The 20,350-nt window shown below is 40.4% G+C and overlaps 1 protein-coding gene across 1 annotated transcript in view; it reads left to right on the top strand.

Annotated features, from left to right (window-relative positions):
• The first annotated feature begins 6,908 nt into the window (after positions 1–6,908).
• The window catches only part of LOC143033591 (uncharacterized), a 42,746-nt gene continuing 29,304 nt past the window's right edge, over positions 6,909–20,350 (top strand). Inside the window, exons 1-2 of the mRNA XM_076199109.1 lie at positions 6,909–8,945; positions 11,575–11,707. Of these exons, the coding sequence (XP_076055224.1) occupies positions 6,924–8,945; positions 11,575–11,707 (2,155 nt within the window). The 5' untranslated portion in view covers positions 6,909–6,923. The remainder of the gene's footprint in view (positions 8,946–11,574; positions 11,708–20,350) is intronic.

Raw genomic sequence — 20,350 nt, 5'->3', positions numbered from 1 at the left:
TTTATACGGGATCTCTGTTCCTCGTGAATCTCCTTCATTTTCTCTGATCTTGCACGCCATTCTAATCCAATCCCTTTCCAAACAATAGTATCCCTCCACTTGTGTCTCGGTCTTGCTTTTCTCCTTTTTTCTCCTACATCTATCCACTTCCATGTTTATGATTCTCTTACGTACAAAGCCTTCCTCTCTTCCCATGGCATACCCATGCCCCTGCAACCTCTTCTCTTGTGCCTTCTATGACGCCTTCATCACCTTTACTGTTCCTCATAAGGTGTCCTTCCTTATTCTTTCTCTTTTAATGACCCAACACATTCATCGTAACATTTTATTTCCCGCCGCTTTCATTCTCCTCTTCTGTGCCCTTTTCTTAGGCTCCATCTCGACATCATACGTCATCGCTGGACTAAAAACACTTCAATATATTTCACCTTTCAGTCTTAAATTTATTCGCTGGTCACATAACACACATGCTGTTTTTTGTTTATGTGTGAACCTAAGTATTCATCTTTACTAGTTTCATATCTCCCTCCTGACATTCCGCATTTAGTCATAGATGCAACATTTCTAATTCTCCTACAATATTCACAACATTATGAAATGTGGCGATATGTAGAGCTTACGTCAGAAGGTGTTTGTCTACAGTTGAAAACATCACCTTTACCCAATGAGTTCGGACAGCTCCCGGGGACTGAACTGAAGGCATCAATTATGAACCAAGTATAGTAGTCACAAATTTTTAAATGCAACAGATCCTGTAAGCAGCCTGGCATAAGACCATTTGGTCCTTCCCTCGGCCGGCTACAAATGATTAGTGGTGAGTGCGTGGGGCAGGGAGAGAAAGTAAGTATACACTATACTTGTGTTTTTTTAACACAGGGTGAGAACATGCCGTGGGAGAAGAGATGGAATTTATCCAAGTCTTACGGACTGAAACAATAAACAAGTATAAACACTTTTTTTTTTTTTTTTTTTTTTTTGAGTATTTGGGAAATCATTAATGTTATATGTACAGACAAACACACACACACATTTATATGTATATATATATATATATATATATATATATATATATATATATATATATATATATATATATATATATATATATAAGGAAATTGGGTGCTACTATAGCGTGAGGTCTACCGCCATATATCGCCTTCCCTGGTGCAGCTTGAGGTCTCCCGCGTGACCCGCGTTCCTCCGGAACGCTCCCCTCACCTGTCCATCAAACACGTGACCTGCCCAAATACATAAAAAGCGTGACCTGTCCATGTGACCTGACCTGACCTAACCTATTTGTGTCATTCTTAGAAGATGTATGAAGTGTGTATCGCTAGAATAAATGTATGGAAATATATGATAACATGTTTATTTTTACATTTCTTCCTTTAATAGGAATGTCATTAGAAATCCAATTATCTAAGTCAATCCTAGGATATGTAAAAAATATGTGTTTATCGCTAAAATAAATGTATGGAAATGGTAGACCTCACGCTATAGTGCTAACGGGAGTTAGATCTCACGCTATAGTGTGGGAGACCTCACGCTATATTAACACCGGAAATTGTCTTCCTTGGTGGACATTTGCGTTCTCCGATTACTTCTTTTTATTGTTTGTTTTGCATCTTAGTCATTCATTTATTTAATTCGCTATTTATTTATATATTTGTTTATTTATTCATCTATTTATTACTGGTGGAAGGCTTAGTGGAAAGATGAAGCATGGCCATGGAAGCACTAAGAACATAAAACATTTAAATATACTAGAGAGCACAACAATACATTTATTTTCTTGGCGTGGATGTAGGTCTATGTACAAGTTCGTTGTACATGTTGATAACAGCGTTTGTAATCAACTTTGTTGCACTGTTGCATGTTGGCTACTGGCTGAAATGTTTACAAGACTATTACTGCCCACGTGTCTCTAATAATGAGGGGAAAAACGGCACGTTAACAGTGTTTGGTCCACATCCTTGCGTGATGTAGGCAAGCCTCCAGGATTAGATGGGCTTCAAGAGTGACTATATTCTTTTCTAAGGGGAGTGTGACACATCTATTTGTTTGTTTGTTTCTTTCTTTCTTTTGTTCATTTATTGCAGTTTGCCATGCTATGACCAGAAAGATATCGTCAAATTTACCTTCCACTGTGTCCCATCGTTTACCGTCATAACTTGGAGCTTGAAGAACGTCGGAGACAATCACCTCCCCACTGTTCGTCTTAAAAGACCACCATCACTTCCATCTAGAAGTGCAACCCTGAAGGGCCGGTACTCCGTCTCCGGACTGAGCCCAAGATTTCTATCAACTTCGTATAAGATGGTGACAGAAACAGACCTACACAAGTACAACACACAAAGCAATTAAACGTTTCTTCCCAGAACCAAAGGACCTTTGCCAATTACTGTGGAGCTGCAGGTCTCCCATCAAAGACACTGGAGACACTATGTAGCCACAAGGAAGCCAATAAAACTGTAAGTGATATTTTTCACTTTTTTTTTATGTAAATGACTAGGCGTGTAGGAGACCTCGAGATCCATGTACAGCCTACAACTTGTGCGAATGACAATGTACAACGCTAGGGCCTGAGTCCCTGTTGGATATTGCTGGCCTAGCACATACATACATACATACATGCATACATATATTCGTGTGTTGCTAGAAATTGTCTAAATTATGAAGCAATTCTTATATTGGGGTGCTTGCGATTACACTCATTATTATCCTTATCTATGTGACTTGCGAACTGAACCTTTGAAGCTTATCTCTAAGGCGCCCTACATACGCTAAAACAAAATACACTGAACTTTACAATGACTTTCAGGAACGGGTTATCATAACTGGCTCGCGCTAATAGCAGCACGCTATCGTCTTGGTGCGCGGTCGTTAATCTTGTGGCCAGGACAGGCTGGGTCACTCACTCGCTTCTCGACGCATATCAAAACATGCAAGTATTTTTCTGTGTGTTTATATACAAACATTTACATACATATATAAATACATAAGCCGACAAACACACACACACACACACACACACACACACACACACACACACACACACACACACACACACACACACACACACACACACACACACACACCAGATTCATGCAGCATTTTTTTAGTACTGAAAGCTGATGTCCACTCAAGGAAGTACACTACTCACTCTTAATTTCTACAACTACTCCTTGCTGCTAGCCCCCTTAAATCTCTCCTGTACCACCACCATGAGGCCAACTCTTCAGATCGATATTGTCTTCAAGGATAAAGTCGCTGGTTAATTATCAGTGACGGAATGTTAATATCTGTGTTGGGCAGTGAGAAGGATTCTCACCTCAGAAGCGGGAAGTCCAGGTTTTGGTCCCCGTTCACTATGATGTAATCAATCAAGCCTCATTTTCTTAGTTTCTTCAAGAGGTGAGGTAGACCATTGTCATATTTCAACGTTAACACCTACATAGCCAACATGGTCATTCTGATCACAATGGTTTCAGGCTACGTTCTCAACCACATCCATGACGACACATCTACGCATATATCTCATCTTACAAACAACCTTCCCAATATGGCGTAACTCAGTGTGATGAGGACCAGACAGGGCAGACTTGCCCCACGGTGAGTCATTAAAGTTCAAATCATTAACATGTGTGTATATGTTGTAGCGATGACGCACTGTACTGTAGACCTTTTATTCAACGTCCTTCTCCGACGCCGCCCCTTTCTTTCGCTGTTTTCTACGTTGTCTTCTCGAATTTCAGTCAAAGCCTCATCTTTTACAAATCCCCCGACTCCACTGAACCGCAAGGTCTTCACTCAACCTTGATCTTATCCCTGCTGTAGCATCCCCCAGACCTTACTCAATAAAAGACGCCTTGTCGTGTAAACTCTTCTTTCTAAAATTCGCCTTTTCAAATTAGATTCTGTTCTGAATATGGTCTTGTCTTCTACCGTGGCCCATGACACGATGTATAAAACTTGTACTGTTAATGTCCTCTTCTTTCTAAAATTCGCCTTTTTAAATTAAATTCTGTTCTGGATATGGTCTTGTCTTCTACAGTGGCCCGTGGCATGATCTATGAAACTTGTATTGTTAATGTCCTTTAATGGGTAATAGTTTACTGTGCATGTCTTTCAACAGAACATGACCCTACGCTGTCTAGCATGGGCCAGCACTGACTTCAATCTATTTACGTGACAATCACCTACATTCAGTAGAGAATGACACTTTTCTCTTTAATTATGGCTGCCGTCAGGCGATTCTATTCATCTCTGAGAGACTGGTAAGTGAAGGGGCTTGATTACCTTACTGTTGACTCATCAGTCTCAAGGGCTTCACCAGCGACTATCGTTGCGAGTTCGTTCGAGTAATAACGACTTCGGTTACAACATTTTATTTTTCAAATATCCAATTATTATTTTTAAAATCTCCAAATATAAGTTTATCTTTCTGTTACTTATAGCAAAGCTGAATGATAAACTAAGATATTGTAAACCTATACGAATGTTAGACATACTGTTGAAATCTTCTTAGAGAAGTGTAGACCTCTGTAAGCGAAGTCATATTCTAGTTATTCAAAGGGAGGTTCTGTTCTATACTGGATAAAACCACCTGACAAACAGAAAACCGGCGATTCTATCACTTTGACGATATCCCGCCGGAAAGACAGAGGTGATAAATGGGAGGGTATACGGACATTTCGTCTCCAGGATATTTCGTCACCGGACGTTTCGTCTCTTACCCAAAAATGGGACATTTCGTCTCCCTGTCTTTCCAATAGGATGTTCAAAAAATAAAAAAAAATGCATCCCTCGACCCCAAAATATTATATAGTCTGTATAGCCTAGTCACCACTGAGATAAGTTGAATCCATAAACCAATCATAATATGTATTCACCTTGGTCTTTGGATCACGTGTTGGACTCGTGATCGACAGCTATTTTCCTTCCGGAAGAGAGCTCAGAGTTCGTATGACCGATCTATGGGTAATGCTGTGACCTTACACGCACACACACACACCCAACTCCCCGCCCACGAGAGTTGCAGTAACGACTCGAAGCGCAGCGATGCTGAAAATATTTCAGCCATGGGCAGGATTCGAACTTGGACCACCGTGCTCACGATCTACCAACCGCGCAGAAAAGAGAGTTAGCAGAAGTTAAAAGTTATCAGCATTGTTCTTTGAAACTAGTCTCCAATCACAAAAAAAGAGAAAAAGAAAACGCGAATCTACACCTTCAGGATTGTCAATAAAGGCCCTAAAATATTGACAGAATAATGATTTCACCTAGGTCTCTTAATCCAACCCTCGCCAACCGCCACTTGTGCGCACGTTTGGGCCCAGGACTCTAACCCACTTCAGGAGTTAGTGGTGTTTTATACCCTGGGCCAACTTCTGAAGTGGGTTTATGTCCTGGGCTCAAACGTCCGTACAAGTAGCGGTTGGCGAGTGTTGGATTAAGAGTCCTAGGTGTATATCATTCATACTTCATACGAAGGCATATTGTAGGGTTTTACTGAGACAAAACCTCCAAACTTCTTCATCATCAGGTCTTGCCCGATCCTGAATGAAATCACTTGCTGCTTTCTCACCATAGGTCTCCGTCCCGGAAAACCATCTTTGACTATTTCTTGTAAAATTCTCCCTCTCTTTTCAGCAGCCTCGTCCACTCCCTGTGTCCATCGTTTCCTAGGCGCTAGCTATAATGAAACCAATTTTTGTCCTACATCTGATCTTGCTGTGGGCCGAAACGTCTAATGTAAGTATGCTTTACCACTGGATTACAAACTGGAAAGCTGAACAGTGTAAGTTCCAGTGCTTGGTAAACAAGACATCATCCAATTCAACCTCCATAGAAATTCCTTTTACAATAATTGACCTGTTTTCTGCTGGACGGGGCATATTCTTTTATACTGGCTGCCGCCAGTTGATTTGAATCATCTCCACGGAGCCCCGTTTGGCAAGGAGGGAGTTTAAACCCAGGGGTTTCCCCACGACTGAATGAAATCACCTGGAGGGAGTCAGAACAATACATGCGTGGGCAACGTCGTCGCAGAGGGACGCGGAAACCACGAGAGAGGAAATCCTCACCAGAGACGCAGATCGCCAAAGCCGTACGAAGTGCATCCGTCACATGAACGGTTACGATGCTGCCGTCAAAACAGATGATAAAAAAGTAACAATATTCAAACGTTTGCTCTATCTTATTCGAGTGTTCGTTCAAGCGAGAGTGATCGTCTCTTGCGATCCCATGTTCGAAGCGATGGGAGACCATACCATTGGTAGACTGACACTTTCCAGAGGATTCTTCTACCTGGTGAAGAATGTTTATAAGAATACCAGCCTCGTGTTTGGAGGTCTTCGTGACGTCGGGGAAAGGGGGGTTGGGGGGTTGGGTGGAATTGTGATGAGCATATTAATAGATTGCAATGGAAAATAAATAGATAGATGAATAAATAAAACAAAAAAATGATAAATAAATAAATGAGTGGCTCAATAAATAAGTGAATAAATAAATGAATAAATAAAAATAAAAGAATGAATACATAGACAAATAAAAAATAAATAGATAATTGAATGAATAAAATAAAAATAAATAGGGTTATAAACACTAATGACTACGCGGCGGGTGAAAATGTTTCTTCTTATTTTTACAATAAATCTACGTCATGGCTATTGGTGAGACCAATACACGGATTGATAAGACGCATCGAAGTGAATGCATACAGGCTGAAGGACGGCGCCGCATCGAGGTAACAGATAACGTTAAGTTTTTCAACACGGTAACGATCATTGTTGGTCTTAGTTCTGACTACTACTAGACGATTTTCTTCAGTCCGGAGTCGAACTCGGGACAAATGGGGTCCGTGCCAATAAGGTCTCCGCTCCTCCCCAAATGCGTTCTTCGGTTGAATACAGTCCTTTGGTATGAGTCAACATCAAGATACTTCTGAAATGCGTCACTCTCCTGAAGAGGTTAAGGCTGATAAGTTAAGATGCAGCGGGGCTCTATGTCTCCGACGTGCTCCTGTCAGTAACACATCAAGTCAGTCTTGGAGTTCGTGTGAGGAAAGGAGGAGGTACGCCATGTCCTCGGGTGTCCCTCGGTCGCGTCTCAAGTTCCACCTGGATTGGGTCACCACCCACACGCATTCCCCCTCCCTCCCAGCTTCCTCCCATTCCAGCTCACTCCCTGGTCTATGGCCCCTTCCCTGCCCCTCAGTACCATTGTTAATGTGTTCTCCCGACCGGTACTTTTCGTATGTGTTGTCTTGGTTTCCGTCCCGTACGAAAAAGCGCTACTGTTCTTCCTCCTTCACTTTTAGTCTCCGTCTCATTTTGCAACTCGTTGTCATTTCCCATACCCTAACTTGCGCCACGGCGGCTGATAAGAGCGATGCAAAGTTGAGTGACCTCATCGACACCCTGATGACCATAAGGGAGGCCATTCTTAAGCCCAGTTCGACAGATCTTGAGTTGGTCAAGTCGATAAAGGAGATCAAAGACGCGATAGTTTCAGCACCAAGTCCCGCAAGGGGGGGCCCGTGCCAAGACAATAGCGCCTTCAATAGACTCATGCAACAGACGGTCCGGATCGCCGCCGGACAAATGGAGAGCCTGCAGCTACGCCTCAAGTCCGTGGAGATAGATGTCAATGAGGCGAAAGAAGCTGCTATAAAAGCTGAAGCCAGTGTTTTGGCTGCAAAGAACGAGGCGGAGAGGGCAAGAACCGCCGCAAGAGAAGCCAGAGCGACTGCGCAGGAGGCGAAAGAGGTCGCATCCCAAGCCAAATCATACTTGGCTGGAGGGCATCAGGTGACGCATAGAGATCCAGCAGAACCAGAAGATCAACCAGAAGAGACAAAAGGAGGGAGTGAACAAACTACGATGGAACAGGTCCAAAGGCTCGCCCAGGAAGCCAAAGACCTTGCCACTGGAGCTCAAAACACAGCCGAAGAAGCCCAAAACACAGCCGAAGAAGCCTTGGGTGTAGCTAAGGAGGCCCAGATATTCTCTGTAGAGGCGACGCTGGCAGCTGAAGACGCGCATAACACCGCGAAAGAAGCCATGGACTCCGCAGGAGCAGCTCACATCACCGCAGAAGAAGCCCACAATGCCACCAAAGAGGTCCACTTCACGGCCATGGAAGCTATGGCTTCCTCCCGAGAGGTCAAAGACACCATCGAAGAGGCGAAGACCATCGCCAGCACAACATTAAAAAGAATTACGGAGGAGATGGCGAGGACGAGGTCGGGAGACCCTGGTATCGAGGAAGATAACGAATACGAAATCGAGGAGGTGAAGGAAATAGCAAGTGAGGCCCAGAAGAGAGCACAAAAGGTGGAAAGAATGTGCCAGGAGTCCGTGAGTGAGGTGAAGGAGAGAACACGGAAAGTGGAGGGTATGTTTACCGACCTCACGCTTGAATTGGAGGGTCGATTTATTAAGGCTGAGGAAGCTTGTGAGGATGTCAGGGGGGAGGTGGGCTACAGGGTCACGAAGGTGGAGGAGTCGTGTGAGAAAGTCAAGGACGAAGTCCAGGACGAGGTGGAGGAGACGAAGGCTTTAGCAAGACGGGCGAAGGATGAGACTCAAGACGTGAGGAAGACTGTGGCCGAGGCAAAGGGCGTTGCGGAGCTGGCCAAGAGGAAGGCGGTGACGGCGGAGGAGACTGCTAAAAAGGCTGAGAAGGACGCTAAGCAGGCGTTGCTGGTATCGCAGGGGATGGAGAACCATATACAGCGTGTGGAGGCCATAGCTAAGGTCTCCGAGGGCCAAGCCCGAAAGGCTAAGCTCACGGCGCTGAGGGCCGAAGCCAGCAGCCGAAAAGCAGAGATCACAGCCTCGAAGGCCGAGACTATGGCCAAGCAGCTCGAGAAGTCGTGCTTGGAGAACACCACGTCCCCGCCATGGCCGGAATACGACTATGACTTCGGAGACACGTTCAAGGTATGAAGGTTTCTGTATAAAATAAAAATCTTTGCTCTCTCACCCTCTCTCTTTCACACACACACACACACACACACACACACACACACACACACACACACACACACACACACACACACACACACACACACACACACACACACACACACACACACACGACTTGACGGCGCAGTGGTAGCGTTCGTGGCTGCCACTACAGTAGTCCGGGTTCGAATCCCGCCCAAGGCTGAAATAATTTCAGTATCGTTACGCTGCGAGTCGTTACTCCAACTCTCATGGGCGGGTAGTTGTGTGTGTGTGTGTGTGTGTGTGTGTGTGTGTGTGTGTGTGTGTGTGTGTGTGTGTGTGTGTGTGTGTGTGTGTGTGTGTGTGTGTGCGTGTAAGGTCATAACATTACCCATAGATCGGTCATATATGAGTTCTGAGCTCTCTTCCGGGAGGGAAATAGCTGTTGATCACGAGTACAACACGTGATCCAAAACCATGGTGAATCACACACACACACATACACACACAGAGAGAGACTCTCACTCTTCTTTTTTTCACATGGAAGAGCAGTCATATGTCAAGAATACCCAAGGACCCGCAAGCCACCGGCCAGAAAGGACATGTTAAGTTATTCTCAAGTGCCGGATCAAGTGCTCAGGACCCTTCTAAGAGTCTGTGCTACTGACAGGCGCGGAAATAATAGCAAGCGAGTTCCGCAGTCTCCCAGTGAAAGGAGAGAGTGAGTGAGCACATCTTGGCAAGTGTTGTTCTACAACTGAAGGACACTTAGATAATGTATCCCTTCAAGAGAATGACACTATTATTAGTTATTCTATTTTCTCGCTTTATTTAATTTGATTTCCGTGCACTGTAATTCGTCTTTATCTATTCTTGTTTTATTATTATTATTATTATTATTATTATTATTATTATTATTATTATTATTATTATTATTATTATTATTATTATTATTATTATTATCATTATTATTATTCATCTTACCTCACTATAGACCGAAAAATCTTGTTTCTATGGTTTGCCATTGTAACTTGAGTTTATATTAGTTTATTTCAGTAAAGTAAACAAGTTTAAAGCTAAGTTTGACCGATAAAAGTACAGAGATGGATCCAGAAAAACATAGCTCTTGCTCTATATATTTCGATTTAGTAGTTAAATCTTAACTACACCTAGTACGTGCAAGCTGTACCAGGTCGGCTTTTGGGTTAGGATTATTTTTATGATAAAAATAAAATACATAGATAAGTACACACACACACACACACACATACACACACACACACACACACACACACACACACACACACACACACACACACACACACACACACACACACACACATATATATATATATATATATATATATATATATATATATATATATATATATATATATATATATGAAGGTAGAGGTAGAATGTAGATTGAGAGAAGCGAGTAAATGCCTTGGTGGATTAAAAAGCGTAATGAGAAATAGACATTTGGGAATGGATGCTAAGAGGAGATTGTATGAAGGAGTGATTGTGCCGACAGCCCTGTATGGGGCAGAAACATGGAACATAAGAGAGGAAGAGAGAAGGAGTTTGAATGTGTTTGAGATGAGGTGTCTGAGAAGTATGATAGGGGTTACTTGGCTGGATAGAGTGAGGAATGAGGAGGTGAGTAGGAAACGGGGGTGGTAAGGGAGTTGGGAGATAGGGTGGACGAAAGAGTATTGGGATGGTTTCGAGAGGCTAACGATAGTATTCTTAAAAAATCTTTATATAAATCTTTTTATTACAAGGATTTATATAATGAATGATTTTTTTTAAGAATACCACCGTAAGTCTTTTCTCAAACCATTCCTCGCTTGCAACAATGTTCTCTCTTCACATTGTCATCATGCACTATAATGACTAAATGGGATTGGCGTAACGCCACTGTAATCACTATAGTTGTGAAGAAAGTATGAAATGCAATCTATTGATTAACTGTTGAACTTGCACCTTCTCATAAATTGCAAGTCTCAAGAAATATTTAAGTGAGGATGGAAAAGGTGTTGAATTTACATAACTTTAATTCAGACTATTTGATTTCATACCCAGGCCATGTCTCAAATGACCTCTAGGTAGAGAGAGAGAGAGAGAGATTAAGCTCAGTAAGCACAATTGAGATCCTCATTACAAAAGCATTAACTCCTTCCATATCATTTTTTTTTTCTTTTATCGAAGGGGGTTATAACCTATTTCAAATAAGCCCTTCATTACCGGGTGGCACTTTTCCTTTTAATTCTGAGCAACTCTTTGATTCATTTCCGTGGTATCCCTTCGGTGACCATGGGTTCAAAAACCAAGTATCGACCAGTCAGTCTTTCATCTTGGTCTCCATTCCCCACGTATACGAACTACATACACTTAATACAGTCAGCACATTAGGAGGAACAGGGAGGGGAACTTTAGTCACACCCCTGCGGACCAGAACTATCCAGTGTTTGATTTATGACTTGTAATTAATCTCCTCAAGGGAAAAGGAAATTATATCCTCCACGACTCCGACCTCTTCGGCGCGTCATTGCCCCCCCCCCCCAGGATAGAAGCGTTGGTTACGGGCGACGAAATACAACACTGGTCTCCGTTTTCTTAGTTTCCAGAGTTCGAGTATGAATCCGTGTTTGAGGATGATTCCACTACCATAAGAACCCCTCAGCCCTCGACCAAGGAGCCTGCTTCTGCCTTGCGCACGACAACCCAGGCGACGCCCACATCCCACAGTCCAGGTAAAGTGTTTCGTTCAGTTTTTGTATAACAAACACCAAGAGAGGCTTTGTAATGTATATCGGCAGTATTGAAACTGCGTGATACTTGTAGTGTGTCAAGTGGAGGAGTTGTTTCGATCGTGTTTCATACGGCGCGGTTCCGGTTTCGAATCTACCGGCTAACGGATTTTTCTAGCTGCTCTGCGCTGTCCGTGGGCATCTGTTTCAGCGTTAAAGATCTCGTAAGATAATAATCATACCGTGCCTGCATGTCGAATCAAAAGAACCCTGTAACTTTCAGTAAAAGGAGTCTTTCTTAATGTCTCTCCCTCACTCCCTCTCCCTCACCCTCCCTTTCTCTCTCTTTCACACACGTACTCGATCTTCAGTAGTTTCATGCCCAGTGTCTCTTCTCTTTCTCTCCAGTATGCACCCCTTTCCTCCTCTTTCTCCTCCTCCTCCTCCTCCACGTCTCATGCTCCCCGCGCTTTCCAATACCCACAGGTTTGCACACACAACGGACGGCCTGTCTCCAATTCGCATTTTAATGTAATATTGTTAACACAGGTGTAAGTGTTTACGAGACGAGAGAGAGAGCGCACACGTGCGCGCGCGTACACACACACACACGCACACACAGTGGTAGAATTCCCGTCTCCCACTATGTCGGTCCAGGTCCGAATCCCGCCCAGGGCTGAAATAATTTCAGTATCACTGCGCTGCGAGTCGTTACTCCAACCCTCGTGGGCGGGGAGTTTTGTGTGTGTGTGCGTGTAAGGTTACAATATTCCACATAGATCGGTCATATATGAGATCTGAGCTCTTCTCCGGGAGGGAAATAGCTGTCGATCACGAGTCCAACACGTGATCCAAGATCATGGCGGTGAGTCACACACACACACACACACACACACACACACACACACACACACACACACACACACACACACACACACACACACACACACTTTCAACGAACGGACGGCTTGAAGAACGCTCTGAAGAAAAGTGAAGATTGTGGATCCCAACGCAAAGAGAAGTGCCTTTTTGTATTTGCAGGGTGGGGGGAAATTGCTCGTGGGGTAGTGGGAAAGTAAGGAAAGAGGAGAGGGGGAGGGATTGCTGGGGAAATGGAAGGTAATGAGGAGGTGGAGGAAATGGCCCTGACGGGCCGCCGTAAGGTAGACAAACGACCCCAAGACGAGTTGGATGATGACGACATGTCTAATAGGAATGTGAAGATTAGAGGTATAGATAGGAGCAATATAGCAGAAAGTGATGAGAATATTTTCAAGGGATTTAAAGAGAGTGGGGGGGACACAAACCCCCCCCCCCCCCGACTGACAAGACTAGAGAAGAAGGTTGATAAGGTGATCGAGGACTTGGAGAGTAGGTTAGGTCATATGAACACCATTTTACAAAGGGTTGAAAGATTGGAAGAACTGGAAAAGGCGAATAAAAACTTAACTGATGAAATAGAAGAACTAAAAAGACAGTTAAGAGAGGTAAAGGGGGAGAATGAGGAATTGAAGAAGAATAGTAAAGAAAACAGAGAAACCATAGCTAAAGAAAGTAAAAATTGGAAGAAAACCCAAGAAGGAAATAAGATTTCATTCACTAACATAGTCAAGCAGCAATTGAAAGAACATACTGAAGACTCAGTTATTAAAGTGATGAGACAAAAGGAGAATATAGTAAGGGATTTAGCAGACAAGAAGAAATGTATAATTATATTAGGAATGGAAGAGAAACACAACACAGATAGAACCACAAGAATCAAAGAGGAAAATGAAAAAGTAAGCCAATTACTAGAATCAGTTCAGGAAGATGAACCAGGAATTATGAAACAAATCGAAGAGAAATTTAGACTCGGAAAGTATAGCACAGACAAGACCAGACCAATTAAGATTAAATTCAAGTCACAAACAACGGCAGAGAATATCTTATCCAAAACAGGGAAACTAGCAACAAGTGAACAATACAAAAAGATATGGATAAAAAGAGAAATGAATAAAGAGGAAAGAGAGGAAGAAAAGCAGAAAAGACTGGAAGCTAAGGCAAAAAACGAGAACAGAACGGAGTCAGAGAAAGAGAGATTCTATTGGAGAGTAGTGAACATGAAACTAAGGAAGTTCGACATACAAAAGAAAAACATAAGGGAAACAGAGAACACAATGGAAGTGGCAGAAAACTAAGAGTGTCTTACACAAATATAGATGGATTAATAACAGGATTGAATGAGCTGAATGATTATTTGAAAGAAAAAGAACCGGACATAATGGGAATTGTAGAAACAAAATTAAAAGGCCCACTACCACCCAACAGTGTAGGACATGATGCATACAATTATTGGATTAGAAACAGAGAGAAAAAACAAGGGGGTGGAGTTATGTTCCTGACTAAGAAGGATATAAACGTGAAAGGTGTCATATATGGAAAGAATACAGTAGAGATGATTATGATAGAAGTGGAAGACAGAGATAAGAAGAGCAGAAAATTTGTGATCAATTATGTGCCTCCGAAAACAGCCTCATGGGAGGAGAGTGAATATAAAGGTATGCTAGAGGACACAAAGATAGCATTAACTAAAATAATGGAAGACGGAGGAAGAATAGTTATGATGGGCGACTTTAATTGCAAAGAAATCTGCTGGGAAGAAATGACAGTAAAGAGTGGTGATGACTCATGGGGAAATGCTCTACTTGAGATGATTACTGACCATTCAATGACACAATGGATACAAGAGAACACTAGGTATAGAAATGAAGAAGAACCATCGAGGCTAGACTTAATAATTACATCTGAACCTAGAATAGTGGACAAGATTGAATATAAAACACCAATAGGTAAAAGTGACCACATATTGATTGAACTGGAACTTAATGAAGAAAAATATATGAAAAGAAATGAACAATATAGAAAAGGAAGAATGATGTATGAAAAAACAAACTTTGATAAAATAAGAGAATTCTTCCAACAAGAAAACTGGGAAGAAATATACAAAGAAGAAACATCAGTGGAAGAGAAATGGAATATTTTGACAAAAATTTACAAAAAAGGAGTGGAAAAGTATGTCCCAAGACAAAAACAAGAAAAAGAATATGTAAAATGCTGGTACAACAAAAGTTGTAGGGAGTTAAAAGACAAAAGAGACAAAGCCTGGACCAGATGGAAAAAAAGACAGAAGACCTGAAAAATGGAAAATATATACTGGTTATAGAAATGAATATGTACAAAAGTGCAGAGAGGAAAAAAGAAAATATGAAAAAGATGTTATAGAAAAGTGTAAAGATCAACCAAAACTATTCTACAGATTTGTAAACAATAAACTGAAAAACAAACAAGACTTGGAGAAATTGAGACAAGGAGGAGTTGAATACACTGAGGAAATGGAAATGGCAGAAATTATGAACAAACATTTTAAATCAGTGTTTACAAGGGAAAATATACAACCTGAAGAGACTGAGTGGAAAGAAAAAGTCCCCCCTATGGAAGAAATAGAAGTAACAAAGAATGAAATATTGACACACTTGGGTAATTTTGATGTCAGAAAATCGCATGGGCCAGATGAAATAGCAAACTGGATTCTGAAAGAATGCAGGAATGAACTGGCAGACAAAATACATAGCATAATAAGCAGTTCCTTAAAAGAAGGAAAAGTTCCAGAAGATTGGAAAAAAGCAAATATAGTACCTATATATAAAGGAGGAAATAAAGAAGAACCTACCAACTATAGACCAGTCTCTCTAACAAGTACAATAGCAAAAATTTGTGAAAGAATTATCAAAAGTAGATGGGTAAAATACTTGGAAAAAAAACAACGTACTAAATCCAAGGCAATTTGGATTCAGACAAGGACGGTCATGCGTCACCAATTTAATATGTTTCTATTCAAGGCTAATAGATATAATACAAGAAAGAGATGGATGGACTGATTGTGCATTTCTAGACCTAAAAAAAGCTTTTGACAAAGTACCACATAAGAAGTTGCTTAAGAAATTAGAATATGAAGGAGGAATACAAGGTAAATTGCTAAATTGGATGGAAGACTTTTTGCAAGAAAGAAAAATGAGAGTAGTGATAAGAGATCAGCACTCAAAATGGAATGAAGTAATAAGCGGTGTCCCGCAGGGAACAGTTCTGGCCCCAATAATGTTTGCTATATATATCAATGATATGGATGAAGGAATTGAAAGCTATATGAGCTTCTTTGCAGATGATGCAAAACTACTGAAAAGAGTGAAAACTGAAGAAGATTGTGAATCACTACAGAGAGATCTAAATAAAGTACAGGAATGGAGTAGGAAGTGGGAGATGGAGTTCAATACAAAAAAGTGTAGTATAATGGAATTTGGAAAAAGCAAAAACAGAATAACAGGATCATATAATTTGGGAGAAGAAGGAATAAAAAAAGTAGAAAATGAGAAGGACCTGGGAGTCATTGTTATGAATAATATGTCACCTGAGAAACATATAAATAAGATTTTTGGAGAAACTTATAATTTAATAAGAACAATCAAAGTGGCATTTACATACCTGGATGAAGAAATGGTGAGGAAAATCCTAATCACCCTGATAAGACCAAGATTGGAATATGCAGCAACGATATGGTCACCAAGTACAAAAAAAATGTATAAAAAAAACTTGAAAGAATACAAAGAGCAATCACAAAACTGGCACCAACACTCTCAAAACTATCATATGAAGAGAGACTACAAAAACTTAAACTACAGACACTAGAGCAAAGAAGAGAGAGAGGAGATTTGATAGCTATTTACAGAATCATGAAAGGCATAGAAATTACTGATAGAGAGAATCTGATAAAATGGGATGACAGAAATACAAGAGGACACGGAAAGAAAATAAAAAAAGACAGCTATAGAAGAGATTTTAAAAAGAACAGCTTTCCTCACAGAGTAATAGACAGTTGGAACAAGTTAGATGAGAAAGTGGTGTGTGCAAAAACAATACATGAATTTAAAAATAGTTTAGATAAAATGAGATATGAAGACGGGACCCCACGAGCATAGCTCCCCTTCCCGTAAAATACAACTAGGTAAATACAACTAGGTAAATACACACGCACGCACACAGTCGTGTCTTGGCCTTCCTGCGAGGCGCAACCGATACTTTCTTGGGGTAGTAGGCCTCTGGCAATTAGGTATAATCCGACCTAGGTCTTCTTCAGAAGCGACACAGGCCTAAATCCTCTTCAGGCTTAAGTGCCGAAGGCTTTTTTCAAATTTGAAAATAAAATAAAATAATCCCAAACAATGCGTACATTTGCAAGAAAAAAGAGAAATACTGATTTCTTTCCATACTTCTGCGACCACGGACGAGTTTAAACCGATTTGATCAAACTGGGGGCCCGCGCCAGCGTCGACAGAATTACTGTCTGAAACCTTTTCTGTAATCTAAGGGGAATAAACCACTACTAAAAACGTGAAACGGCGAATGATAAATTTTCATTACTCATATTATTAATTTATTATATATATTATATTAACAAAAATGGTCGTCATGTCACTTCTGTCAACAACCAAAAGTTATGCCTTTCAATCAAAAGGGAACGAAAAGATAGAGTTCGTCTGTTTTTATGTGAGTTACTCAACGATAAAAACACGTGTTCTCTAATTTTTATAATTGCCGTACTTTAAGTTCTTTGTATATTGTGTAAAATCTTTTTCCTTCACGTGACGTTAGTATTATTGCTCTTTGAATGTTTCGTGTCTTGTTACGTATTCAAGGATATATTGTGTTGTGACAACATAATTTTACAAAACATTAGCGTCTAAAAAAGAAACAGAATGGGCTAATTAGCCATATAAATGACATGACAGTACTGTGTGATTGGTGAGTGATCAGCTGGTTCAAAATATACCGATAGATAGATAGACTTTATTTTGCAATGGATCAATGTACATGAAGTGCAAATAAAGACAAGAACACACACACACACACACACACACACACACACACACACACATTATATATATATATATATATATATATATATATATATATATATATATATATATATCATGATAATAGTATGGCATTGTTAGAGAGTGTTTGGAATATCACATAGAGAAAGACTATATAAGAACAATACAAATTTATCCATGGAAATATGCCTAGCCTACGATCAGTTGTCATGAATGTGAATAATGCATCAAAAATGGCTTGTGGGTGGAACAGCTGATTCTGAATATATTTATTATTTTTCGTGTTCCATGGATACTTATAAATGTGGTGAGATATTTAGGGTCGTCCCACATAAGTCATTGGACAAGAATGTCAGGTTCCCCACGAAATCCTATTGGAGTGTCGGGTAATTTCGTCGGTCACCTACTCCCTACCGACAAATATACCCGACTATAGAAACAACCCACTCTTGGAAATAAATCATGTTCAAGTGTACCTCGGATATATATTAAATGGTAAACGTAGTCGACTAGCAAGAGTAATTCTGATGTTTCATAAATATCTGGTAAGAATAATTTATTGTCGCATTGCAACCCTCCATGTGGATGATGAAAATATTACATATGCAAATATAGTCTTATATCTGTATGTGCATAGGATTATTATACAAAAATAGATTGTAATAAATATAATGAGAATAAATAATTTTATATGAAGTAATTTGATGAGGGTGAAATACAAATTTTACAATAAGATTGGCAGAGTAAAGACATCGGGATTCGTGGAAACAGAATACACGGAAACTTAGCCACAGAAAACAGAGGTATTGACGTGTCACTAGTTACACCAAAGACTTTGTAGTGGACAGATAATTAACAAAAAACACGAAAAAATCGTCATTGAACATGCAAAGCACTGGCAGCAAGTATTCAAAAGGTTAGTAGCAATAGTGCTGTTTCTTGCTGAGAGAAATTTAGCATTTAGAGGAACAAAAGAAAATGTTAGTAATGAGAGTGTGCACAATGGTAACTTTTTAGGTCTTGTGGAGCTGCTTGGAAAGTTTGACCCTGTTCTTGATACACATTAGCGAAAAATCAAAACACACGAAATTCATAGTCACTAATTAGGAAAAGATACTCAGAATGAACTGCTAAACATCATGGCTATAGCTGTTTTGAATGATATACTGAAACGTGTAAAAGCAGCTAAGTACTACGCCATTATTTTAGACTGCACACCTGATATGTCACCAAGAACAAATGTCTCTAACGATCAGGTATGTGTCTGATGGTAACTTGGCTCCTTCAGGTGTTTATGAACATTTCATAAAGTTTGCACAAGTTGAAAGTAGCACAGGAGAAGATTTACTCCATATAAAACATTATTAAACGCATTGAAGGAATTAAATCTAGAAGTGCAAAACATTCGAGGCCAAGGCTATGACAACGGCAGCAACTGAAAGGTCAAACATCTGGAGTACAAACACGACTGTTGAAGGATAATTCAAGAATTTTTTTTTTTTTTTGTATCCTGTGCATGTCACAATTATAATCTTTTACTCGAAGATGTAGCCAAATGTTGTCCATAGGCTATAATATTTTCTGGGATTCTGCAAACGATGTATATACTGTTCTCAGCATCAACAAAAATGTGAGCAGTCTAAAAAAATCATGTACCCGGATTATCAGTTAAACCCTTAAACAATGCAAGGTGGGAGTGTCGGATTGGTAGTGTTAAAGCTATTCGTTATCAGGTTGCAGAAGTATATGATGCACTTAGTGAAATATCAGAGATAACAGATGAGCCCAAGATAAAAGAAGAGGCTGAATCTTTAGTAAAGCAACTAAAAGACTACAAAGTTTTAGTTTCTTTAATGATTTGGTATGAAGTACCTTTTAAAGTTAACTATGTAAGCAAGGAACAACAAGGGGAAACAAAGTACATTGATGAAGGCTTGGAATCATTTGAAAAACTATTAACATGGTTAAGAATTTATGGAGAGGAAGGTTTTAATGATGTTCTAGTAGATGCAAATGAATTGGCTGAAGCTGTCGAATTACTACTGGAATTTAGACAATAAAAAAGGAAACTACGTAGAAGGAAGACAATGTTTTCATATGTGACAAAAGATAACCCTCTAGATAATCCAAAGGAAACATACAGAATTCAGTGCTTCAACTTAGTGCTAGACCAAGCTATTCGGTCCAAGGAGTGTATGTTTGAACAACTAAAAACCCATGTAAGATTATTTGGGTTTCTAAATAAATTTCAAAGTATACAGAAGGCGGAAATAATGAAACACACAGCAGACCTTTTCTAGACACAGTATTAGTTAGGTCAGGGTGTGATGTTAAATTCAAAGTTGACAGGAAACGGACGAATAAGAATGACTTCATTCATTACTACAGTGCACATGACAAGAGGACAAAGACTGGTGTGGTGATAAGCCTTTTCTTGAGAGTGTTTCGTATTTGCAGTGACGAATTCTTACCAGAAGAAATAGAAGTCATAAAAACGACTTTTGAAAGACTCAAATACCCTAAACTCTAGGGTATTTGAGTCTTTCAAGTAATCCTTTAGGGCCTAAAGGATTACTCTGCACTCTGGAGGAGAAGGCCCGTAATATCCTACACAACAAAAGAGAAAAAGCCAACACTAAGTATTGGGTGGTCCCACACTCCATTCTAACGAGAAACCTAGACAAAATCATATCGTCCTCCAACATTCGTCTTGTGACAT

The sequence above is a fragment of the Oratosquilla oratoria genome, chromosome 1 (assembly GCF_046742065.1).
Source record: "Oratosquilla oratoria isolate Oo_2021 chromosome 1, ASM4674206v1, whole genome shotgun sequence".
Classification (NCBI taxonomy): domain Eukaryota; kingdom Metazoa; phylum Arthropoda; class Malacostraca; order Stomatopoda; family Squillidae; genus Oratosquilla; species Oratosquilla oratoria.
Note: the sequence above shows the minus strand (reverse complement) of the source record. Positions and strands in the feature narration are given on the sequence as shown.